Raw genomic sequence first — 25,000 nt, forward strand, 5'->3', positions numbered from 1 at the left:
AAAGACCAGAATACATTATATGGAATAGTATAACGCATCCATAGTCCTTCATGAAACTGCGCTCTTCTCACGTTACACTTTAATTGCATGTGAGGTGGCTTGTGGAATACCACTCCTTCAGCAATCAAAGGGTTAGTTGTCGGTGAAACTTAAATGCTCTGACACGCTGTTTGTGTGAACCTGGAGTTATTTGCTCAAGTAACAGATCCCGAGGGTGGGTGAGTCATGTGCTCAAGGATTTTTTTTTTCCCCTGTTGTGGAACATTTCCACTTTACCACAAAAGAATGTATAAAATGGTCTCTTTGATTCAAAAGTAGTTTGGAGATCGGCTGCACAAGAATGTTCTTGAATCATAGGAAGTTGGAAAAAATTAAACATCTGACTCACTCAGGGATGAGATTGCTTCCTTGCGCTTTTTTTCTAAGTGCGCCACAGAAAAGATCAAGCCAGATTCTTAACTTTAGAGTTTGACATACCGGTACTCATTGTTCGAACTAAAGTTGTGCAAAACTGACCGAGATCATTGCAAATTCATTATATAGTGGTCCAGGAGTCCATTTTGTGTGCAAATAAAATACAAAAAACAGACCCAAACAGAGAAACGAGCACGAGCAATGCAAATGATAGGATTAAATGAAATGTAGGTGTGGCAAGAACAGGATATTTTCAGAATGGTCGAACTTGTTCGGCACGCATCGAATAAAATTAAATGCGCCATTGGCTTTTGAAAGGGTTCTGGTGAATCTTTTACATTGGTCTTGCATTCTTAAATTCATTCACAATATACTGCATTAATGCACATATATTTCAAGACATCAGCCATCCTCTTTCTGTAGCTTGGATTCAAGTTTCAATTTTATCACTGGTAACTTCAAATTTAGTTCTTAAACGAACAATACCAGTAACGACTGGTAAAATATTAAATTGTCCACCTCAACTTGCCCTAAAGTACAAAATAAAAATATAAACCATATGCACATGTTAAGGGGTGCATGTGCTGAAAACATGTTTCAGGCTTGCCTACTGTGGTTGGCAAGGCATAAACATAAGCACAAATTTCAAAGTTGTTGTCTTCTTCAGTGGAAACCGCTGAAGTCAGCCCAGTTATTTTCCCTTCGAGGTTTTCCACGAAGCCAGCCCAACCACTTTCAAATGATGGGTCTTTGTCTGCCCTCTGCAGGGATCATACGTCACTACAGTACCGGCTGAACATTGCAATTTCAAGTAGCCGTAATCTACTACTTCTGGCACTACTGTCAATGTTTGATGAAGTGTCTCAGGGTAGATGCTAAATTTATAAACACAATGTTAAAAGTACAAAGAGGAACCACGTCCAGAACATTCCAGTCACAAAGTGGCAGGTAATTGGTGTTATAACACTGAAGCATCACTGACCTCTCCTGGTTACCTATGTTCCACTACATGGGTGTAGTCAAATGGTGCACGCCCCATGAAAAAAACAGTCAAGACTTTTCAGTTTTGCGCTTTAAATTAAGGATGGGGGGGGGGCATTTTCGTACAAGCCACAATTGAAAGCATTTCCTGAAAATAAATCAAACAAGACATAAAATCCCAAAGATGGCATTGTGGAAAATGCTTTATTTTACAGGTCTAAACAAAACAGTTTTGAGTCACTGAGACAAATGGTCTTGCAACACTTGATTTCCCGCAACAAAGTAAGCGCTTGGTGGCTTGAAGTCCATAGGTTTTAAGGAAAGCAGAAGCTCAGAGTGCTTTCGGTCACTGTCCCGAGTGTCTCTCACTTGAAGGTTTTGCTCTGGCAGAAGGCTTTACCAACATGCGTAAACTCTCCCTCACAAGCAAAGTACTCCTTTACCATGGTCTTGCATTCCTCACTGTCTGGATCCAGCATGCGCCAGTCATACGACAGGTAGTCAACATTCCAGGCATCAGACAACTAGGAAAGGAGTAAAACAGATTTAACAAAGTACCACTGGAACTGATGCAGATGAAGGTTCATCGCAGTTCATCGACTTGCAAATTTTAAGTGCTCCATGGTGTATGCATACTCAAATGTCAAACGTATGTATTGTACTCACATTTGTGCCCATAGCATGAACCAGCCTTTTACTCACTGACGCAGAGATGACTGGGATGAATATGGTCTCAAATCTTTCTTCCCCCATCAGATTAAGACTTTATGCCATAACTAGACACTGCCTTGCCCAATGACAGGGGACTGCTCTAAAACCCTGATCAACTAACCATGTCATATATGGCCCATAATGCACTTTACTAGGCTAAATCAGATATGCCATTTTATACATGACCTCTGTACATCACGGCATTAGCCACAGCAGCTGCACCTTAATGTACGAATGACTTTAACCACACAGCCCCCTAGAGAAACCACTGTGCAAACACCATGTAACTTCCGAGCCAGCAAGCCATTGAAGAACTGACGAGCAAGTGCGTTTACTGTTAGTTTGTAATATGAACAATATCCCCGTATTGTATTCCACTTTTTTAATTCAATGTGTTCACTTAAAAAAAAATACTTACAGTAAAGGGCAACTCGTGGCCTCTGAATACCCAGATTCCAGAGATGCTGCTGTCATTATTCGCGCCAAACAAAAGGACACTCGCAAAGGCATTCCTTGCGAGTTTTTCCAGGCGCTGGAACATACCTGTGAATATACAATATTGTGACTTATGGTTTTTGATGCACTTACAATACAGTCACCTGTCATGACGCACCTTTCAAAAAAAAAAAAAAAAAAAAAAAAAAAAAAGGCCTAATCTGTAAAACAGTTGTCTAACTGAATCAAGTTTGACGAGGCCAAGTGCACGATTTTACAGAACTGAAGGGAAAACCAAGGTATGCATAAAGTGGCAGCAGCTGGTCTCACCTGAGATAAGGTTGCAGCTCATGAAGGTCTGTCTAAGATCTTCAGAATATTTGTAGCTGGAAAACCAGATTGAGAACCCCTCACGGTCGAAGTTCTCCCAGAAGTACGGAAGGGCTACTCCCAGTGTATCCTCATTGCAATACTTTTTCTTGAAATCATCCAGGATAAATGCACTTCAAAAATAAAGGAAAAGGATGGGGGTAGACAGTGTCAGAGAAAGAAAACTGAGCAGACAGACATGAAAAACTACAAAACTCCTACTGCTAGTGCCCAATATCAATGTACCTTTTGACTACAGTGTGACTTTCAATACTTCCAAAACACCTTTTCAATTATTACATAAACTGACCTGGCACATTCTGTTTACGTAAATAAAAATGTGTTTCTTACTAAATCTAACCCATCACCAACCTTTCTGCACCCAGAGGTTAACAGATCAAGGTGGAATTACTTTGTGCCCATAGCATGAACCAGCCTCTTACTCACTAAAACAGAGATGACTGGGATGAATATGGTCTCAAGTTTCTCTATCCCCGTTAGATTAAGACTTGGTGCCATGATGGGGCACTGCCTTGCCCAATAACAGGGATGACTTGTTTAACAAACAAACAAAAAAGAAGTTCTTGAGACTGATGCATGCCACAGTTCTCAGTAATTCACTGCCATCAAATGCTTTGCACAATTGATGCTCAAGTCTTCACAGACTTGACTTCTCACAAGTAGAGGGGGTGACTCGGGTACCTTGGATGGCTGCTCCACATTTATAATCCTTGTCGGCTAAAAATTAACTAACCGACTGTAGATTCATACCAAAACAATCACTTGAGACAAGGAAAGCATGAAGATCCCTCTACCTCCTAGGCAGGTGTGCAAAAGGGTCCTTGGTTTTGGGCTCAGCAGCCAAAGCAGCCTCACACTCATCCATCTCTTCTGGGGCAGGCTTTTCTTCCTTTTTCTTGTCCTTCTTCTTCTCTTGGGTCTTGGCTGGATCCTTTGCTCCTTTGTCTCTCTTTGTAGTTTCTTTCTTAGGCTGCACCTCAGCAAATTTCTTGGCTAGAAAAACAGAAGGGCACACGTGTGCTCTGTGAACACCTCGATCCGACCTTCGCATCCTCTGGAACCTCTCTGGCGGAGACTTTGGAGCCTCATTATCTCATTTGTGTCTCACCATCAAACTGAGCCATCTTCTCACACAGCTTAACCTCTCCAAGGACAGCCTTGAACTGGGGCTGGTTGACGCAGGTGACAAACCAGCGGGTCACATTGGGGTAAGGCTGACGGAAGGAAGGCTCAAGCACCTGCAGGGGACAGAGAGGCATTAATGTTTGGACACGATCCTTCGATTACCAGGATGATGAAGTATTACTGTAAAGAGTAGACCACAACATAATTCTGTGACTGACATATACCCCTTGCATGTGTATATTAAACCTGTTTGTAGAGCCAGAGCATGGAGCAGGCCACAGCGATGTCAGCAAGGCTGACCCTCTCCCCCACCAGGAAAGTGCGCGTGTTCAGATGTTTGTTCAGCACGGCAAGGACCCTCTTCACATCCTCCTTGGCCTGCTCTGTCGCCTGGACAAATCCAGTCAAAAGAATGTACAAGATTACACAATATAATTGTAAAACGGTCATGCACCAGGTTTCAGCTACAAGGTGCCGTTACCGTGGCTGACCGAAAATAGGCAATACGCTTCACCACAATAAACAAAATGACAATTCCAAGCATTTGACTTTACTAGCAAAAGGTGAGCTGCAAACCTGCTTGTTGAACTGCATGATTCCCAGAGTGGGGAAGACCCACGCACTGGCTGGAGGGATGATCTCAGAGTCAGCAAAGCTCACCCACTGCAGAACTTGGGCGGCAGCTTGGGGAGTGGCACCGCGCAGGGCATCATCGCCCACTGTAGTTAAAAGACACAAACCGCGAACAGTTTGTACGGGAGGCGCAGAGATAGTTGTACTGCATTTAAGGAATGATGTAGCAGGCGCGTCCAAATATCACTTATTGGCTGGGGGAAACGCACAACTGGACAAAAGTAGCAACATAGTAAAAGCATAGGCAGCAATGGGTTCTCAGGCCTGCTTACTCCCAATCAAACCAAGGTGGATTATTTTGGCCATTTAATGTATTTAATGTATTTTGAGATTGAAGTGTATTCCATACTACCACCACCTCGGTGACATAATATATTGGAACCAATATTCTTGATAGGATTAAGACAATAAGCACCAAGTAAATTTACTACCGTATTTTTCAGACCATACGGCGCATGAAGTGAAACAAAACAGTCAGACAAGTCAAACTTTATTCAACTCATTCACAAGCTCTAACTCGCCCGGTTATCTTCTTGCTTCCTCCACTTCCGAACCGCTGATTCATAAATGTTGGGTTCTCTCGCGGCTGCTCTATTCCCATGTTCGACTGCAGGACTGATAGCCTAGAGTTGGAAATCCGCTTCGTAAGCATGTCTCTTAACAGATGGCATTGTCCTTATAAACACACCACAATATTATGTTGAAGCGCAGAGCCAGTACGTATCACCCCGCAAGGCCCCCCGACTTCGGTAACCATAATGCTCTGACAATCCACAAAGCGGTGCGGCTTTGCGGCTTACCAAAATCATACTGAAACAGACAGATTTTTCAGCGTCATGTACCACATAAAATCGTTTCAGGATCAGTAAGCAAAACCAGAATTAATACGCAAGGCGCACTGTCAATTTCTGAGAAAATTAAAGGATTTTACGTGAAAATCAAATCAGCGAATTTCTGAATGTCTTTCATTTTCTGAATTAAAAAAAAAAACTATAAAGAAGCTCAGCTCAAATCATTCTGTAGCTTCATACTGTTTCTTGTGCCCACAGCATGAACCAGCCTTTTACTCACAACCAGAGAGGACTGGGATGAATATGGTCTCAGTTTCTTTTCCGCCATCAGATTAAGACATCGTGCCATGGCGAGACACTGCCTTGCCCAATGACAGGGGAATATTTCTTTCTCGGCAAAAAGGGAAGGCCCCCGATTAACACCGAAGGTGATCATGAAGCTTTACTTAATGACATTCATGCTTAGTTAGGGTTGACCATTAATATAGGACTTCATGGACGTACGCCCAAATAGATACAGACTAGCTACACTCCAACTACTTCAATAATAAGCAAACTTACAGTAGTGAGCAATGGCATTACTCTCGAACAGACAGAAGCCGTCGTCCCCCTGGTAAGCTGGTACCTGTAATTCATAGCAAAATTCGCAAAACAGAACGTTAAACCCTAGTTAAGATTTGAGCTAAAGCTGATATAAAGACAACGTGCTCCCCAAACACAGTAACACCGCATCTGGAGGAATCCCACTTAAAACTGGTCACTGTCACTGACCTTGCCCAGAGGGAAGTTGTTTAGGAAGGCAGGAGTCCGGTTCGTCTGCCCAAAGGTGAAGGCAGGGGGGTTGCTGGCGAGTTTGACGTTTGCCCCACTGTACTGTGCGGCAATCTGGGCCTTAAAGGCACGCCAGTTCTCTGGGTAAGTGTACAGAGTCTGGAGAGAAGGGAGATGACGCACTTATTTATCAATCACACCGCCAACGTAGCCACTTTTAACATATCAGTGTATCTTTGTATTACATTTAGGACATGTGCGTCATTAAAATAAATTCATTTGGCTATGCGGTGTCGTTCCCTAACACAAGATGTTATGCCTGGTAGGACTAGAAATTGGACTGCTTGCAAAACTAATACTAATTCGTACCTCGCAATGTTCCAATGTCATCATAAAGCAATGGCGCCTAATGCTGGACTACCAGGGGGAGCTGGAGCCACCACATCTCATCGGCTATCATGGGCAAATGCTACGCGATAGCAAACATTAAGGCATTTCACGTGGCGTTTGGCTAGCCTTGCATGCTAACTAACCTTATTGTTGATGATGAATATATTTATTAGAATGTTAGAGCAGCACAAGTGCAGTAAAACGCCCCGTCTGAGAGGAGCATTTCAATAAAGCCCTTGCGGTCTTGTTCCCGTTGAAAGTCCTTCGTACATAAGGCCATCACTACCAACAATAACCAAATAGCTCATTGCTGTAAACTGACACGGGCTAGCATCGGGACTACATAAAGGCCACTTAAGTGCTAGGATTTAGCAAATGCACCAAGAAGTAGAAGGTTTCCATTTAACGCTAAAATTCTAAAGGCAACGTGGCACAAGCCTGAAGCCTCACCCAGGAGAGGCGGAATTCAGAGGCTTGCTACGTCAGGGATAGCAAGAACTCGCGTCGACCCGAACGCACTTTGAATTTAAATCTTTGAAAATGAAATAAAAAGCAGCCATCGAACATCCCGACCACTTTGTTTAGTTGCAAACGTGTCCCGTAGAAGTGCGGATGGGCGAGATATTCAGCGGATTGAACCAGGAAAGTCACAAAAGCAGCGTAGCCGGTGACCGCTCCATCTTACTCACCCCCGCCGCCATCTTCAGGACAAGAGAAAGGAGGAACGGCGGCGCGGTGACGTATTTACACACGACGTGCGCGTCACTGCGCGCGCCATTTCAGCGTGCGCGTCCGTGTTTTGCCGTATCTTTCTAAAATGAGGCCTCGACCCACAAACCTGATCTGATTCTAACTATCATGCAAGCTAGCTGTCAAGTTTATTTGCTCACAAAGAGGTACAACCCTCTGATATAATATTTTCCATACAGGAAATTTGAAGAGAAAAGATGTATAAGAACAATTAAAAAAAAAAAACATTTTATTACCATAAACAAACAAAAAACATAATGTACATTGAGATGTTAATTAATTCTACCTGAATGAAACAGTCAATTAATGGGGTACATTCTATCCCATTTCATGCTCAATCAAATCAGCCTTCTTATGGTTACAATAATTTTTATAACATATTGTCGAATAAAAATAAAAAAAACCCAGAGAAAAACAGAAAGTAATGTAGGTAAGAGGCTTCACCAACTGAGTATACAATATAAATCAGGATAGATTCATTTCAATATAGGAATAACTACAATGCTATACGATGTCCCATTTGAAATGTGCACCATCTGGAGAGAATCAGCTCACAAGACCTGGAAATGAAGAAGGTACAATGATCAATCACAAACATACGGTAATGCATTTTCATTAAAGTAATGAACAATTAAAATAAATTCAGGAGTATGTGACTCAGAGGAATTAATATCAAACATGGAATTATATCAGTCCATGTCCATCTAACAGATAAACCACATATGATAATGTTCCAATAATACTCACCAAGGTAGTCATCCATGAGAGACCCGATGGCAAACTAAAAAAAGAGAGAGAGAAACTTGTTTTTAAAATGCTATTGATTATTATGCAAAACACTTCTACAAACTGGTATAAAATCAACATTCTCCACTTCACCCTGTCCTTTGCATTGTCCTCCCCAACACCAGCCACTCTCATGTCCTCCCTCACTACGTCCATGTATCTTCTCCTGGGTCGTCCTCTAGCCCTGTTCCCTGGCAGTTCCATCCTCAGCATCCTTCTACCCATATAGTCCCTGTCTCTCCTCTGGACATGTCCAAACCATCAAAGTCTGTCCTCTCTGACCTTATCTCCAAAGCGTCTAACCTTCACTGTCCCTCTTACTGCCTCATTTCTAATCCTCTCCAACCTGGTCACTCCCAAGGAGAACCTCAGCATCTTCATCTCCACCACTTCGAGCTCCGCTTCCTGTCTTCTCCTCAGAGCCACCGTCTCTAAGCCGTCCATCATGGCTGGCCTTTCCCTTCATCCTCGCTCACACTCTATCACAGAGCACACCTGATACTTTCCTCCACCTGTTCCAGCCTGCCTACACATGATAAGCCTTCATAACAATTTTCCAAAATAACAAAGAAAAAAGACTTGCAATGTCATTCTTGTCCACTCTTGTTCCCACAATCTTCAGCCGGATCTCATCATCTTGCTGGATGACAATGTCCTTGAAAAAAGGGAAATAAAACTCTATTAAATGAAAACTGATAGGAGTGGAAATACAATAAGCAGTATGTCACTACTTTGCATGCAGAATTTGTAACTTACGTTTCATTTTCACCAATAGCTGTTTTAATTTTTCCTGCAAAGTGCAATCCAACCAGGCCTAAAAAACACCTTGGTAAGAAGATTCCCTTTTCAGAACAACCCCCCACCCCACCCCCACACGCACGCATTTTTACTTCAGATCTATTTACAGTAATACCTCGATATACGAGTGCTTTGAGTTACGAGCTCGGTCCTGGAATGAATTATGCTCGATTGTCAAGGTAATACTGTACATATAAATCAAATGTAAAATCGTTATTCCTGTTTATTTTGAAGGGGTCCCGGAGTTACCTCCATAAATATCCTTACACATACATTTTTATACAGTTTAAGGGAGTGTACCCAATAAAGTTCAGTATTAAATCAATAAAAAACAATGAATATTCTTACCTCATCAAGTGTCTTATAACAAGGAGGATTAGAGTTTGGGTCGAACTCCATTTCTGAGGGGATGGACTGCAAAAATAAAGTTTCTCATAAAATAAAGATTATATAAAATAAAATAAAAAGTATCTTTAAGGCAAACAGCCAAGTGTTAATGTTAATCCCACTCACATGGCGAGAGATGAAGCAAGACATGGGACCAATTTCTGTGAACAAGCCGACCTTTGAGAAACAAAGAGAAATAGAATTGAAGTGCACAAAAGAAAGTGTGACTTTATGGATCACTTCAGATTTAAATAGGCTTAGGCATGACTGACGTGATTAAGTAGCACCTGAGTTTTAAGGTAACAAGAGTAAGCAAATGAAAGTGAAGAAGACTTCATCATAGCTCACCTTATTAACCTGAGTGACCACGGCGTCCACCACTTCACCTTTAAATGGGCGAAATACAATGGCTTTGTATTTGACTGGATAGAGGACAAACCCTCGGCTCGGCTGGATTACACCTGCCCCGATGTTGTCAATGGTGGTGACTGCAATGACAAAGCCATACCTGGGGGGGAAATACAATTAAATGGATAACATGTTCAAATATTTGAATCAAATATATCTTGAAATTATTATAACGTCGAAGAAAAAGTCTGCTGCGGTGCATTATTGTTGGCTATTGAGTGCTTTTTTTTTTAGATTAGCAAGTTAAAACCCAGTTTTAAGTTTTGCCTGATACACGGGCGGAGCTCTCTACTACGCTGTGGCAACTCCTCACGAGACAAGCCGAAAGTACAGTAGTAGAAGTAGAAGTAAAGCAATTCAAGTTCTCACACAGCACGTACAGTGATCAAACGATTCCAGAATGTGTTTCACTTATTATTATTGTATTCATATTCTATCTCGTGCAGGATCAAAGCACCAATTTGTTTATGTTTGCTTCCTCTGTGCACACACACTTGAATCACAGCTCAATGTAACTTTCCATTCAAACTTAGCCCTTGGCTTGTAATATTTAATTATGAAGCGCAGGCTAAAAACACCAGGTTGAAAGTAAAACTTAAACTACGTAGAAACCCTGTGACTATCAAAAAGGTCCGAAGGAGTCTTAAACTGTTTTTTTTTTGTTAAATATTATGCCAATAGCAATGGAAAAAAAATACAATATTAAAAGTTCAAAACTAATTCCAAGCTAGTTCAAGCAAATAGTAATGGCTCTCACTTAGATCTGGTAGAGTATTCATGTACAATGCAACAGACAATTACTGCACTGTTAACATTAGATTACGTTCATAACGATAGCCCAATGGCAAGCCAATCGATATCTTTCTGATAATGTTCCAATGGATCGTTCGTGTTATTTCATATCTGTCATAGCTGACTAACTTTAAAGAATAGGCCAAGATACAACAATTGAAGACAGAACAAAAACAAAAGACGGGATTTGGGTCGAACCAGCGTGATGGACGGAAGCCACTCACTTTCCGGTACAGGTTCCCTCCACTTCTGTGAAAAGCTTCTGTTTCACCGTGTTGAGGAGGTTCGGCCCAAAGTACCTCGGATGTAGTAATATTTCATGGTCCAAAGAAATCTGTGGAAACACAAAAGAACATGTGTGTGTGTGTGTGTGTGTGTGTGTGTGTGTGCGTGTTCCATTGTACGATTTAAATTAATATTAGGGTATTAACAACGATGTAGTTTTAGTTAATCTGGCGAGAGAGAAAGCTGGTGCTGTTTCTGTATAGATAAAGAAAGAATTATGATGAGACGATGTTTGGAAGCGCTGTCCGCACTATTACTTACAGTAATGCTAACCTGCAGACGTGCTAAGCACGCACTGAGACATATCCATGTGTTTCCCTGCTGACAAGACAAATATATATACTTACATGGTAAAACATGTCTGTGATAATGTTAAATTCCAGTTGGTTACTTTATCTGTAAAAAAAAAATATATATATATCCTTGCACGGTTTTTTATTCAATGAAAGAAAAACTTCCGCTCGTGTATAACGATATCACTTCCGGAGTACATGGACATGGGGGAGTTTTACCCGGGCTGTGTCTCCCAGGCTTAGATGACGTATGGATGCGCAACACAATCACGATGTTATCAATAATTCTACTTGGTTAATCGATTTACTAAAGCATGCAATAAATAAAAAAGTATTTTGGATGTTTTTGCAAGGAAACAACAATGAATGGCATATTTCCAACCAACGTTAGAAACAAAGCACCCGCAACCTGATCCCTGATGCAATGCTGCATCCTGATTGGTTCGGCTGTCGCAAAGACGTCCGCTTTACGATGAGCGTTTTCAGTGACGCAACGCTCGGAGCTTACACATAGACATAACTGATCAGTCGCATATTGGATACGATTCTATCGCAGTTAACGATCGAACTATTTATTCCGGGGAACTTCACAACTTCCTGACATGAATGCGCTCGTCTTGAAGTGGTTTCGTCCGCGTTTGTTGACTGAGCTCGTGAGTTCTTGTTTTTCTTTTCTGAGATCTTGTTTATTATGGTGTTATATGATTGTTATATGCTGCTCGTAACATGTTTACGATAACCACAAGAGGTTTGCATGGCTCAATGCAACATTAATCAACTATTTTCCCTAGAAGGACAGGATAAACTCTTTTTGCGGTCTCAAACCGAGCGTTTAGACACGGAAATAACACGGAAAAGTTCGTGGCGTAGGTTTATCCAAATTTTTGATAACGTGTTTTGAAAGTTATATCCAAAATGTTGCAGAATCCTTAAAAAGAATCCAGATACTGATAAATATAATTTTAAATCAACCCCTCCAAAGGTCATTAATACCTTGATGACAAACTTTGGCTCGCCTCAGTTTCATTGCACTGAATTCAGGTCGTTTTTATCCCATTCCAGAATAAAAGTATTCTGTTTCTTATGATTAAAGATCCCATATTATACTCTTTTTTTCCCCACAGGTTACTACTGCAGTTCCCAGACACGTATATGAAATATCTGTGACAGTCTTTGGTGAAAATAGTAAACAGATGCTGCAGGACAGCGTCCCTCTTGTTTAGTTTTAACACTGCTAATACACATCTGAGGATCCGCTCCAGATGCTGCTGTTTTTGTGATGTCTTCTGTAACTATTTTAGGGCGTACGCTACAGCATAGCGCTGCAGCTCGCATTTATTATTGTCATTACTGTTACTGTGTGTGTGCGTGCGTGACCATGTGTGATGTGGGTTTTTAAAACTGATGATTGTAGTGTTTTAAGTAGCATATTTCCCATTAAACCTCAAATGCATTGGGAGCTGAATGATTTCTCTTCCATAACTAACTCCCCTGTCGTCCGTCCAGACGTCTCTCCGTTCATGTTACATGTTGAGAGGGAAGGCGATGGCAGCCGGATCCAGACGTTTCTCCACCCCTCCATCAGCAGACAAAATAAGTCGCTACCCGGTTCCTGACAAGAAAGACCTTCCTTACGATATAGCGGAGCTTATGGAGGAAGTAGAGTTAAAGGTAAGAAATAAAGAAGCCATTTTACCCTACCGAGCTGATCACTGATTGTGCCACTTGCTAAACTTGCTGTTTCCACAGGGAGGCTTTCTGCCCAATGTCTTCAAAGCCCTCGCTCACAGACCAGCAGAATTCAGAGCCTTCTTCGCTTACTACAATGAACTCATGAACAAAGAGACAGGTGAGGGTGTTTGTGTTTCTCTATAGTTCAATTTCTATCGAGAGATTTTATGACTCCAAAGAATTATGCCTGTTGTGCCAATTATTGCTATGATAAATTAGATGCTTTTAGAAGCTGTCAGCAACACAAAAACACGACTAGGTTACGATAAGATCTGGCAGAAACACAAACGCCTTCATTCGGGACCACATCAGGACCGTGCGCTGTTTTGGAAAGTCCCCCCCTGTAGCTTTTTAAGAACCAGTGGTTTAAAATATGAACAGAGCGCCCCATTATTGTGTTCCACATATCAAGGACAGGCCTGAATGAAAATACATTAAGACAGAGCATGAAGCAAAAGCTAGTCTGGAGATCGCCCAAACCACTTGAGCTGGTATATAACTTAATACCAAACAACGTAAAACTGAGCCGATCCTCTCCGTTGTCCCCAATCCTCACATTGACCTACTTTTCATTTTGTTCTTCTGTAAATGTGTGTTTTTCCAATGTGACATTAATTAAGTGTCTGATGTCTCCCAGGCAATTTATCCAAGGCAGATCGTGAGCTGATTGTAGTTGCCACCAGTATCCAAAACAAGTGTCTTTACTGTGTGGTTTCCCACAGTGCATTGCACCGCATTTACTCCAAGAATCCCACTCTTTGTGATCAGGTAACATTTTGGATTTCATGACGTGCCTCTCCTTTTCTTAGAATAGAATAAAATAGCACTTTATTGTCATTACACACGGTGATGCAATGAAATTAAGACTTTCTTATGCAAAAGACACAGTAACTGAAGTTTTTTTTACCACATGAACATAATGAATTCTAATTCATCAATAATAGAAACAAAGTACATTTCATGTTGCCATTGTAAGACTAGAGAATCAAGCGGATTTACCATGTGTCAGCGAATGACAACAATGTATTCCCTTCTTCAACCCAGGTGGCTGTTAACTATGAGAACGCTGAGCTGTCACCTCGGGAGCGCGCCATGCTGGAGTTTGCGATCGCTGTGTGTCGCAGTGAGACCATAACAGAGCAGCATTTCCAGGCCTTGGAGGATGCAGGCTTTGACCGGGAGGATGCCTGGGACATTGCTGCTGTTGCTGCTTTCTTTGCAATGTCCAACCGGCTCGCCCATCTCACCGACATGAAGCCAAACTTGGAATTTTATAATATGGGGCGTGTACCGCGGGACAAGAGCAATGAGGGAGGGAAAATGAAAAAGGAATAATGTCACAGATTAAATTATCAAAGGTCTAAGGCCGTATGCGACACCGCAGCTATTCTAATCCCATGTGAAATAAATGAAATATCAGATCTGCAAACTGACAAAAATCAAAAAGTTGAATATTGACACAATAATCTGTCATTATATCCTGAAATTGTGAAATTGTTGTGTTAAACACTGGAGATTGTCACAGATTCTCACCGTTAATTTTATGTTGAGTAGTTTGTTGATTGGAAAAATTGTTGACAGGAAAAAGGTAGTTTTAGTCGTCCATTACTTTATGTTCCCTTGCATAATTTCATAGCTGGCAATTGATTTACCGGTACATAAATAGCCTTGTATTTTCTTAGAAATCACTTGGAATTAATGCTCTTCATATAAGATAAACATTTCCTTTATTTTCTCAACAGGTTTTTTTTTTTTAAGACGTGACACGTCTTTCTTTCTTTTAAATACAGTGATATTTTGGAATAATCTGTCTTTAATCATATCCAGCAGGACCATCAATTTTGGAAGGACTGAAAAAATATTGTATATATAATATATCTATATAATATAATTTAATATAATATTTGTGAAATTCTGCACTTTACCACTAAATGGCGCTAAAGACACCCATATCAGAGAGACTTTCATTGGCATCGCTAGATTAGATGATAAAGCCAGAAATGTATTCCTAAGGAGAGTTGCACATTTGAGAGATATTAGCTAGCTCACTGCAAAGGTTAGAGAAGCACTCCGAGAGCACAGACCTCCGCCAAGCAGCTCATTCCCCTCATAGTTAGATTTACACCGTCCACGCGATGATCTGGATCATCACCAAAAGGTTAAATTGTTCTTGGTATCTTTATACACCAACCAAGAAAAGTAAAAATGAATCAGAATTTATGTGTATTTGTAACTGATTTCTGAATCAATAAATGGGGTTTCAATTTTATTTTATTTTATTCCTGACTTCTCCAGAAACAAACATTCAGGCTCTCTGCCTATACAGTCAAATTCTATGTTGTCGTGTTTGTAGATCCTACTCACAATTTTAGTTTTTGACGCCGGAGTTTGTTGACCACTCAGGTCCAGGTCCTGGTGCTTCACCGCCTGTAAATCTGCCGGTGAGAGTCCATGTGTTAGCTTTGGAATGAACTGGCAACCACAGCACCAGCGTCGGGCAATCCTGCACAGAATGAGCATGTACTCTCAATAACAAACATTTGAAACCCTTCTCATTCTGGGCCATAGTATGGAATTGCAACAAGGCTTTTCCTTCCATGTTAATTGGTAGTTGATCTCATTCTTTACTTTGAGGGTAATGACATTCCTGCCTTCATGCGCTACCTAATCTCGTTATATATCCACTATGCAATGACAATAAAGGCTTTCTACTTCTATTTCTACAATTTTCCTGTAAATGGTTGCAATTATGAATTGTCCTTCTTCATCATGTTCCTAGGCAGCATCTCCAAAAAACGACTACCAGCAGCCAGTTGACTGCACCCGAGGAGTTTAATAAGAATTCTTGTTTGGTTACAAGTATCCAACCTTTATTTTGTTCTTTTATTTACTTATTAGAACAAGAAGGCATTCATAAATTTAATCTCTGCAGTCTTTGTGGAAGAATGCACACCACTCTAATCGTTGGCCCAGTATATCTGTGAGGATTGTGTCTTTTTCCTCACATATGGTTCTACTTTGCTCTGATTAGTGCCTGAGGCTGCAGCTGGTGGATTGGTGGGACTGGCCTCCACACACCTGATACTCATCCAGTCATCATTATGTGCTTTTAGTCTCTATATTGCTCGGACTCCAGCTGGTCCGATCCTCAGTTTTTATTTGTCGTTTTCTTCTTCAGTAAAAAAGTTTAAAACTATCTTTTGTGTGCGTCTCTGCTTACTGGGGTCCACCTGCTAGTCCACGTTGTAACAATATAACCAGAAATAGGTTTTGAATTAGTGTGACGACTGGAACAGACACAGGGACCGGAGTGCGAACCTGAGCACTGATTTTCCTCACCAACTTGTACCTGAATTGTTGATTACACACCTCTGAATGGGATAAAAGAACCAGGAGAGTTAGGAAAACCGGAAGTGTTCATCCAGAAAACATCAAAAGTGGGAGGTTGAGAACTTTTTCGGCCTGTTTAAGAAAAACCCTATCCCTCTAGAAAAGAAAGATTAAAACCCAAGCAAATAGTTTAAAATATTAGAAAAATCACACAATAAAAATAATTTGTAAAATCATGCATAAAATTCAGTGAGTCTGTTATACAGAGTGTAAGTAAACATTTATTGACATAAAGAGCAAAAAACTCACAACTGGAATAATAGATTAAGACTGAAGCTATGACAATGAGGTGGCTGGGAGGTGAAGGTGAAAATAAACAGATGAACATTGTTTTGTGAATCGGTCACTCGGCTCCTGCTACAAAACACAGATGAAGCTGAGACCTTTTAATAAATCTACAGTATATTCTGCAGTTAATGTAATTTGTGACCTACCGTACTTCTTACAGTGGAATCAATGATGCGTACATGCACACATGGTGTCACAGTAACAGTTAAATATGCAGTATTTGACTACACTTGGAAAAGACACCTGTGCATATGGCAATATGCATCAGTACAAACCCACCAGCACAATGCATTATCATGTAATTACATCATTAATTAATTCTATTAGCAGAACTAAAACATTAACCAAGTGAAAAATGGTCTGAAATAAACATTTCACTCTAGACTTGTGCCAAAGCAATCAAAGAGTGTCTGACACGCTGTGGCCCAAAACAAATGCAAAAATTATAAAATTCACAGTGAAACGTCTCAAGTTCAACTGACCAAACATCATTATATAGTCTTAAATAAAAAATGTCTCATAGTTTCAAAGTTCAGATGGGTAGCAGTTGGTATTTGATCAAGGTGATGTTAGTACATACATGGCTGAGGTGGACTGTGGGGGGGGGGGGGGGGGGGGTACTGCATGTGCCATCGTACAGTTATTGAAGCCAGTTTTTTTAAATCAATTGTGAATGAGACTGATATTTGCACTCACAACCTTTCAACTTCAAGACAATTAGCAGCTCCATTATTTTCCACATAAATCTCTTAAAGGTCCCATATTATGAAAAACTCACTTTTCCCATGTTTCTACACTATTATGGTGATTTTGGGTCCTTATCAACCCAAAAACAACTAAACGAACCATCAAGTCAATCCTTCATAGTCCCTCCGGCCCCCAAGCGAGTTCCCTGTGGACCGGACAACTGCCGCCCCCAATTTTCAGTGATTGGTTTGTACCAAGCTTGGTTCAATTGATTACATGATTGAGAAAATTTGAATGGGTCCATATATTTTCATTAGTTTCCAGAGATATGTTTAGACATTTTTCAGTCTATTCCATCTCTTTTCCAGTGGGGGGAGGGGGGGGGGGGGTCCTGACTGAAGGTTGGGAACCATGGCATGCACAGTGTTTCATTTCATCAATCAACTCTCTCTCCTGCTGCTGTAACTGGTTATGTGAAGTCCTTTGAAACAGCCTCTATGAAGTTTGGCGCTGACATTAGAATGGTGAATGTGCAAACAATAGAAAAGAGAGAGAAGGCAACCAGGCAGAGCCGGTCCACCACTGCCGCTGCAAACTTCCATTCACTGCTGATGGCCTCGGCCTCATCCTGGTCTCGGAATCGCTGGGCTATGTATGACACCTCCGCCAAAATGTGCTGGATTTCTGGTGGGGGGATGCTGATGCCCATGCCGATGCATCCAACGCCGCCAGCTCCTGCAGGTGGCTCAGCCTCGTCACTTGGGGAGCAGTGGGCACGCCCACCCAGCACTACCCCGGAGTCACTCGAAGATGGACAGTGCGAGCTCTCGATGGGGTGGTAGTTGCCAAAGTAGAGGTTCATCGAACCGTTTGAGGTGCCTGTGGGACACGGCGGGCAGGAGGTCTGGGACAGGGGTACACTGAGGCTTGGCACGGCGCCCATCTCTATGGAGCTCGTGCTGGAGTTGTGTTGGGAGGTGTGACGGTACTTGTAAGCTGGCCGCTTGCGCCCTTCGCCTGGTTGCTTCATTCGAAGAAACCAGGCACACCAGTTCAGTAGAACCACCCGAACCTGAAAAAAGAGAGGAGTCTCACTGGTATGTACACACAGTATCAGTCACATAAACTATTTTATGCTGCATGGTAAAAAAAAAAAGGACTTGGTGGTCGTTCCCAGTCCATTTACAAAATAGCTGCCGTCAGGTGGAAGCTAAATACCACATGAAAATATAGTTCTGACAACTTGTCCGGTCCCAATCTTGATTCATAATTAATCAGCACTGCCGTTTCTTTAGCTATGTTTGGCCCGAGATGCTGCTTCCTACTCCCTTTCGCTCACGTAAATGGCATAGATAGTGCATTATGGTTATTATTTATTGTCTGAGTTATTGTTAATTAATATTACATGTGCTGCGTGTGTGTGTGTGAATATGTCTTTACATATGTGTGTACAGTATATATATGTATTTATGTTTATGTATATGTGTGCACATGTATTTGGCATTGTTTTATCATTTTTGGTTGTTTACGTGGTCGAAATAAATAAATAAATAAAATAATGACGGTGAATGCTGCATATTGAAATTTTAAACTCACCCATTTGGGCATTTTGCCTCCGTGAGGGTCATGATGGTGGAACTGCAGGACGATAACCGTCACCACCACAGACATCCCCACAATCATCATGGTGCTGGCAAAGTATTGCGCTGCAGCGTAAACAAAAAGTATGATTATTTTATGCGAGTGTTTTCTATCCCATTTGAACTACCCCACGGTCATATTTGATGCACATGTATTACACGGCACCCTAACATGAAAGCAAAGAACTCTGCTCAAACCATGCAAAAGGTTATTTGCCAAGAGGAAAAGGAAACTGCACTCAAAACTGCAACAATAAAATCAACACTGAAATCGTGAAGCAGAATAAATACACTGGAAAATTATACAGATTCTTAAACCTGATAATAATCCAGCCGTATGAACTTTATTTAATATCAGTCAACACCAGTAAGATAGTTAATGTGAGTCAAGATGTCCACTGGCAAAACCAACAGTTGCTCTATCTCTCTCACTGGCTGATGATGATGATGATGATGATGATGATGATGGTGTGTCTTGGAAAGCCTTGATGTAATCATCAAGATTTTAACTTGAAAGACAAAAGCCTTTCAAAATTGGGACGCAATCGTGTTGCCTGACTGGAGGTGCAGCCAAAAACACGTCCTCCATGGTGATTCCATTATCCTGCCCACATCAATATGTTAAACGCACACATACACACGAACACAGAAGTATAACCCACCGATGAGAGGAACAGAGTCGGATGTGGCAGGCATGATCTCTGCTACCAGCAGCATGAACACGGTTAGCGACAGTAGCACGGTGATGCCTTGTCACAGAGACAGAGAGAGGGAGCAAATACATGGTTATACGTTCAGGGTCACCGGCGTATGAAATCCGTCCTTTAATTACTTGTGCATGCACTCAGTGATGTTTTCATGACTGCAGCCATTTATCAGCCGTTGGCTCCTCTGGCGCGTCTGAAGGAGGTTGCAGCACGAGAAATAACTCAAACACTGACTGTGTAAATGGAGACTCCTTATCCAGACAGTCATTCATCATAACACACCGGCACCGAAACAAATCTGACATGGATTAAGTGGCAAGGCTGGTTTGTTGTGTGATTCACATGCACGCGTAGAGAAATATGAATGCACGGCTACACGCATCGAAAGGTTTACGTAGGTGCTTTTAATTCATTCTATGGTTTAATCCAGGCATGGGCAAACCCAGGCCCGGGGGCCATATGCGGCCCGTTGGTCTTTTTAATCCGGCCCGCCAAACTTGTCCAAATTATATTATTAAATAAAATGTTATTATAATTAAACCTCATTCATTTGACCTTTTCCCTGTAATGCTACCTGTAAAAGGCCAAATCCTTTAATGCAACAGCTTTCATGTGTCATTTATATTAGCTCACACAAATACTCCATCCATCTGTTCTTGGTCCGGCCCCTCTGCCAAATTTTAGAACCTATTGTGGCCCACGAGTCAAAAAGTTTGCCCACCCCTGGTTTAATCATTCTATACTTAAATAAATAAAACATTGTGTTTCAGCAATCCTCACCCAGAGAAATCTTTTCTCCAGAGTCTGCAGGTAGCAAGAAGACCAGCAGGGCCAAGCCGGAGATCAGCACGCAGGGGATGAGCAAATTGAGGCCGTAATATAACGTCCTGCGGCGCATGGTGACCGTGAACGTCACGTCGGGGTAAGGCTCCTTGCAGCACTCGTAGTATAACTCGTTGCGCTTCGCTGGCACACCTGAGTAGGAAGCCCACACAAACAGGACAAACAATACAAAATTATTTAATCTCATAGAATGTTGTGTAAACTCAGAAATCATCAGACTAACTGCTCTTAATGACGATGACGATGATTCTGTCTGTCTATCTGTCTGTCCATTGCTTGGATGAATAGATTGCAGAAGAGGACTGGAGTGGATCTGCATCTGACCAAGATTAGGGCTTTACGTTTCAATTTATTTATCCATGTGAAATCAATTAAGATATTTAGAAAGTAGAAAAATAGAAAACAAGGAATACTCTTTGTTATCTGTTACCCATATCTGAATGGTCTCACCTTGAACTATAACTCCAGACATGTGATGCGCTGCTCTCACATATGGCCTGGCAACGCTCACGCTAATGTGCCAAACATTTAAATCGCACGCCATCTGGTCTGTCTGACACTCATTTCCAGCTTGCCATCACCCAGGAGGCGCCGGCACTGAGATCTACAGCTACTCTGTCCCAGCTGGAGATGCCCTGCTCGGGAGGTCGTCCAAATGGGCTCCCAATTCCAGTTCTTCCAGCGACAATCGCTCAAATGATGGCAGACTGAAATCATTTAAAGCAATACGTCCCAGTTCCGAGACCTAATTCCACAACAACTTCAATATTAAAAGTCATTTACATTTTTTTTTTTTACTGAAAGAGATCAATGATGGATCATTCCAAGTTCTACACAGACTGAACAGCCACTGTGCCATATTACCTCACGAGTCAGAGTACTTTTTATTCACATAATTATGCAAACACACCGAACTCTACGGTGGATAAATCTCTCGTACCGACAAGGTCCCACTCTCCATTGGGTATGTAGGTGGATGTATCCACATCCAGCATCTGGAGGTCCAGCAGCCAGCCGTTGTGTGTCCAGGAGCCAAACTTTAAGTCGCACTTTTGCACGTCGAAGGGGAACCAGCGCACGTCGATGTCGCAGGTGCTCTTCAAGATGCCGGGGGGGATGTACTGACAGTAGCCCGATGCATTCACCAGAACGTTGGTATGGAAGGTGGCGTCAAACCGCTCGTCCGCACTGGGGAGACAATACAGAAGGAAGGTGTGCTCAACGTTTTCTAAAGCTCCGGTTTGCTTAAGATACCTGGCATCATTCACAACCAATTCACTTAAACTGCATGTTGTGGAGGTGGAAGGAAGTCGGAGAACCCGGAGAGAACCCACGCAGACACAGGGAGAACCGTGTCTCTTTCCTTTTAAATTGTTTTTACAGCACGTTCTCCCGAGTTGCATATTTTTTTGCCCACTAGCAGCTGAACGATCCACCCAGCTCACAGTCACAGACATCCCCGCTGTCCGTCTGCCGGCTAGTGCTTGTTAAGCTGCCCAGAACAGCTTGACAAGAACAAAACCAAAACATGGACGTTGCAGATTTCCAGTACTTAAGGGAATTGTCAAATTAATATACAAAGTGAAAGGCGGATTTGATTTCATGTAGCAGACTCTCAAGTTTTACAGAATTCAAAGTAAATATTAAAATAAGCAGAGTTACATCCTCCGGAAGTCGGAGCAATGAAAACCTAATTGGGAAAGAGAACTTCCAAGTCATGAAAGAGCCTCGTCCTTCACTCCGCTGGTGTTGATTTAAAGTGAGAGCGGAAACCATCTCCTCTTTCTTTTCATTGCTGCTTTTACTAGAACAGCCAGGAAGATGAATAATCCTCGCCTCATTATGCAATATTTGTTCCAGATTATTGTCTTTCCTCTGTCATAGAAACTGATAGTGGTTGAGCGTCTGGGTTTATTTAGAGTTGCATAACCACCGGTTTATCTTTATCTTCACCATGAACCAGACGGTGGCTTTTATGCTTTCTCTCAGCCGTCTGTCCCTGAAGGTGATATTTTTACTAGTTTTGGATTTTTCTTTTCTCCCTTACTGACAGCCTGTTCGGGGGTAACTGAATAAAAGCATCCAGTAATAAACAAAGTCATACAACATGACATAATTGAACATAAAATGTTCAATCAAAGTACATTTTCTACAGTTGAAAAAACTAAAACTTTTAGTGTGAAGCATCGAGTCTTCATTTATTACATGAAATGCACTAAATATCTACATATATACATATATATATAAACATTATTATCAACCAAGTCCTCTGTTTGTCATTTTAGGTCACACAAAAACATCTCGTAGAGCTAAATGATGCATTCGATGCAAACCCTGGCAAGATCTGAAGGACCCGTTTCATTTGTCCTCTGCGACGACTCAGATTGAGTGATTTATGCTTTAGTGGCGATAAGTATGTTATTTATTATCCCCTCTCTCCCTGTATGTGTGCGTGAGTGTTTTTTTATGGGGAATTGTGTGGCCTGGACCCCAAGCAGTGCTATGTGATGAATTATTCAAATTATCAAACTTTATTTAAAGTTATGTATGCTTTCGCTTAGACGTCACAACAAGCCTTTGCATGTGTGTGTGTGTGTGTGTGTGTGTGTGTGTGTGTGTGTGTGCTAAAAAGCTATGCTTGCCTGTAATATAGATTTTCTCTCAACACAAATACTTCAGAATAAATTTCTGCACATTTTACATTTGAATAATTTTACTGTAAATGTGCACACCAGCGATTGTCCTGAGAGAATCGGTGGAACAGAATGACACTCCACCTCTCAATTTATTTGATGAATTCATCTTTACATCTGGTCCAGTGCTGCAATCCATCGCTAACTTTCTGAATTAGGATTCTGTCTGCGGTTTAGCTGAGCTGGACGTCCTTCCTGTGTCTCATTGATCCTCAGTCAAGTGAGACCATTGACTTTTCCCACTAATGAGAAAGGACAGCGTACCGGTAGCCATGTTAGCTCTGACACAGACTCGATCAGGCAGGTAACAGCTTCATCAATGAAGCGGGAGAGCGTCAATATAAATGTGCATCTCTATTCCAGTGGAGGCCACATTAAATCCTTTCGTAACAACCTTATGTTGAATTAAGTTATTAATTTCTCTCTCTCTCTCTCTCTCTCTCCAATAAGACAACCCAACCACAATGCCAGCTGTTGGGTGCACATTAATGTGAATTAATTAGTGTGAACTGATCAATCACAGTACAAACCCTCAGTAAGTGTGAGCAAATATGCATGGATTTGGTCTGGATGATTCAAAATAAATATGATCTATGCATGAAACATCAGTATAGAAAAATAGATCTGAGGAGACACAAGATGACAACATCACATACAAGTTCACTTTTAAAGCTCTATTTTTAAAGCATTACATAACAAGATGCATCTGACCTGGACACAATTAAACTGATTATTCAAGCACTATAAATAAATGAGGGGATTTATAAAATTACATTTCCCAAATGGCAAAAACGTTATGAATTATATATATTCAGATATATATATTCAGATATATATATTCAGCAATTAAATTTATAAAGACTATTTTTTGGAAAACAGAGATGCCGTTTTGTGTGGACAGATTTCATCTGGAGGCGAAAGAACATGCAGCACAAGAGACGGCAGCTGAAAGAGTAGCGCAACGTAAAGGGTTAAACTGAGAGACGAAGGGAGAGTGAAGCGCTGACACCTGGACAGTCAAAGGCAGGTAGATGGGAAGATTTATAAAGAGGAGATGGTGCAGGCTAGGAACGATCAAGTATGGAGAGAAAGACTTGATTGAATTAAAGTGAGGCAGTGAGTCATGAAAGAGAGAATACAGAAATAGAATGAGAGGAGAGGAGAGATGGTCAGGTGGGGAGGGAGTTGGGGAGGAGCAGAGAGATGAGGATGGGTAATCCTCGCAGGTCTAAAAGCTGAGCTTTTAAAATTTGGGTCAACACCTCCAAACCTTTGTTTCATCCCCTGCTTTGTTCATGTCTCTGTTTGCTTGTGTGTTGGGAGGGAATATTAGCAGGCATGAAGAGAAACACCAAACACTCATCTCTCAAATATCGGTGACAATCTGGCAGACATGCAAAACAGCTTCTCTTAGCCTCAGTTTATGTATTGAAATGTATTAAAATCCTCTATTTATTTTAATTTTTTATACTTTCCTCTGTGTGATTGACTCTTTCCCTCTCTTTATCTTTGCTTTCCCTCGGTCTCAGACCCGACCAGCCGTCTCCCACTCTGACATGCAAACACAACACAATTAGTTGTGTTGGAGGAATAACAAGCGGCCTGCATTTCTAACTGACTTTAGGAAAGAAAAACTGTCAAACTGTCAACTGTTTTTGACATCCTGGTGAAGGGCTGAAGGGAGCTGACCTGTTGTAAAGGAGGATGTCAGGGGTCCAGACCTGGTCTGAGGGGAATCGAAGGTTCTGGACACCAGGGTAGAGTTCTGGATTCCAGCTCAGGTAGATGTCGGTCCAGTGCTGAGAAAAAGAGATTTTAACCCTTTGAGATGTAAATTAGTATGAGTAGAGAGAAGCTAATTGTGTAGTAAATTCCTGGATC

The 25,000-nt window shown here is 41.5% G+C and overlaps 4 protein-coding genes across 4 annotated transcripts; 1 reads left to right on the plus strand and 3 right to left on the minus strand.

The window, feature by feature from the left end:
• Window positions 1-1,580: 1,580 nt before the first annotated feature.
• Window positions 1,581-7,355, minus strand: LOC137916830 (elongation factor 1-gamma-like). Its single transcript, XM_068759796.1, has 10 exons — window positions 7,331-7,355; window positions 6,252-6,410; window positions 6,042-6,105; window positions 4,633-4,775; window positions 4,303-4,446; window positions 4,040-4,169; window positions 3,726-3,924; window positions 2,872-3,044; window positions 2,525-2,649; window positions 1,581-1,919 (listed from the first exon to the last, which is right to left on the minus strand). The coding sequence occupies exons 1-10, from the start codon at window positions 7,340-7,342 to the stop codon at window positions 1,761-1,763; spliced, it is 1,308 nt and encodes a 435-aa protein (XP_068615897.1). The 5' UTR covers window positions 7,343-7,355; the 3' UTR covers window positions 1,581-1,760.
• Window positions 7,356-7,656: 301 nt separating this feature from the next.
• LOC137916833 (DNA-directed RNA polymerase II subunit RPB7) lies at window positions 7,657-11,321 on the minus strand. The gene is made up of 8 exons (XM_068759798.1): window positions 11,195-11,321; window positions 10,787-10,896; window positions 9,711-9,870; window positions 9,489-9,539; window positions 9,324-9,389; window positions 8,761-8,832; window positions 8,139-8,172; window positions 7,657-7,951 (listed from the first exon to the last, which is right to left on the minus strand). Exons 1-8 carry the CDS (start codon window positions 11,204-11,206, stop codon window positions 7,938-7,940), a joined length of 519 nt encoding a protein of 172 aa, XP_068615899.1. The 5' UTR covers window positions 11,207-11,321; the 3' UTR covers window positions 7,657-7,937.
• Window positions 11,322-11,655: 334 nt separating this feature from the next.
• LOC137916834 (uncharacterized) lies at window positions 11,656-16,067 on the plus strand. The gene is made up of 5 exons (XM_068759799.1): window positions 11,656-11,793; window positions 12,647-12,811; window positions 12,890-12,989; window positions 13,509-13,639; window positions 13,916-16,067. Exons 1-5 carry the CDS (start codon window positions 11,743-11,745, stop codon window positions 14,204-14,206), a joined length of 738 nt encoding a protein of 245 aa, XP_068615900.1. The 5' UTR covers window positions 11,656-11,742; the 3' UTR covers window positions 14,207-16,067.
• Window positions 16,068-17,705: 1,638 nt separating this feature from the next.
• Window positions 17,706-24,918, minus strand: chrna8 (cholinergic receptor, nicotinic, alpha 8; the record flags this gene model as incomplete). Its single annotated transcript, XM_068759797.1, has 7 exons — window positions 17,706-18,115; window positions 18,158-18,308; window positions 18,833-18,942; window positions 19,539-19,625; window positions 20,364-20,558; window positions 21,367-21,614; window positions 24,809-24,918. Coding segments are annotated over 7 exons (1,311 nt in total), but the record flags the coding sequence as incomplete, so codon positions are not given.
• Between the last annotated feature and the right edge of the window lie 82 nt (window positions 24,919-25,000).

The sequence above is a fragment of the Brachionichthys hirsutus genome, unplaced genomic scaffold, assembly GCF_040956055.1.
Source record: "Brachionichthys hirsutus isolate HB-005 unplaced genomic scaffold, CSIRO-AGI_Bhir_v1 contig_1473, whole genome shotgun sequence".
NCBI lineage: Eukaryota > Metazoa > Chordata > Actinopteri > Lophiiformes > Brachionichthyidae > Brachionichthys > Brachionichthys hirsutus.

Bases quoted from the DNA above. Each gene is read 5' to 3' on its own strand.
- LOC137916830 (XM_068759796.1), bottom strand. The intron at 4,447-4,632 runs GTTTGCAGCTCA...GGATTTGTCCAG, and splicing joins TCATGCAGTTCAACAAGCAG to GCGACAGAGCAGGCCAAGGA. The intron at 2,650-2,871 runs GTGAGACCAGCT...GTATATTCACAG, and splicing joins GAGCTGCAACCTTATCTCAG to GTATGTTCCAGCGCCTGGAA.
- LOC137916833 (XM_068759798.1), bottom strand. The intron at 8,833-9,323 runs GTAAGAATATTC...CCTTTTTTCAAG, and splicing joins GTTATAAGACACTTGATGAG to GACATTGTCATCCAGCAAGA. The intron at 8,173-8,760 runs GCAAGTCTTTTT...CTCTTTTTTTAG, and splicing joins GAGTGGACAAGAATGACATT to TTTGCCATCGGGTCTCTCAT.
- LOC137916834 (XM_068759799.1), top strand. From the start codon at position 11,743: ATGAATGCGCTCGTCTTGAAGTGGTTTCGTCCGCGTTTGTTGACTGAG. The intron at 11,794-12,646 runs GTGAGTTCTTGT...TCGTCCGTCCAG, and splicing joins CGCGTTTGTTGACTGAGCTC to ACGTCTCTCCGTTCATGTTA. The intron at 13,640-13,915 runs GTAACATTTTGG...TCTTCAACCCAG, and splicing joins ATCCCACTCTTTGTGATCAG to GTGGCTGTTAACTATGAGAA.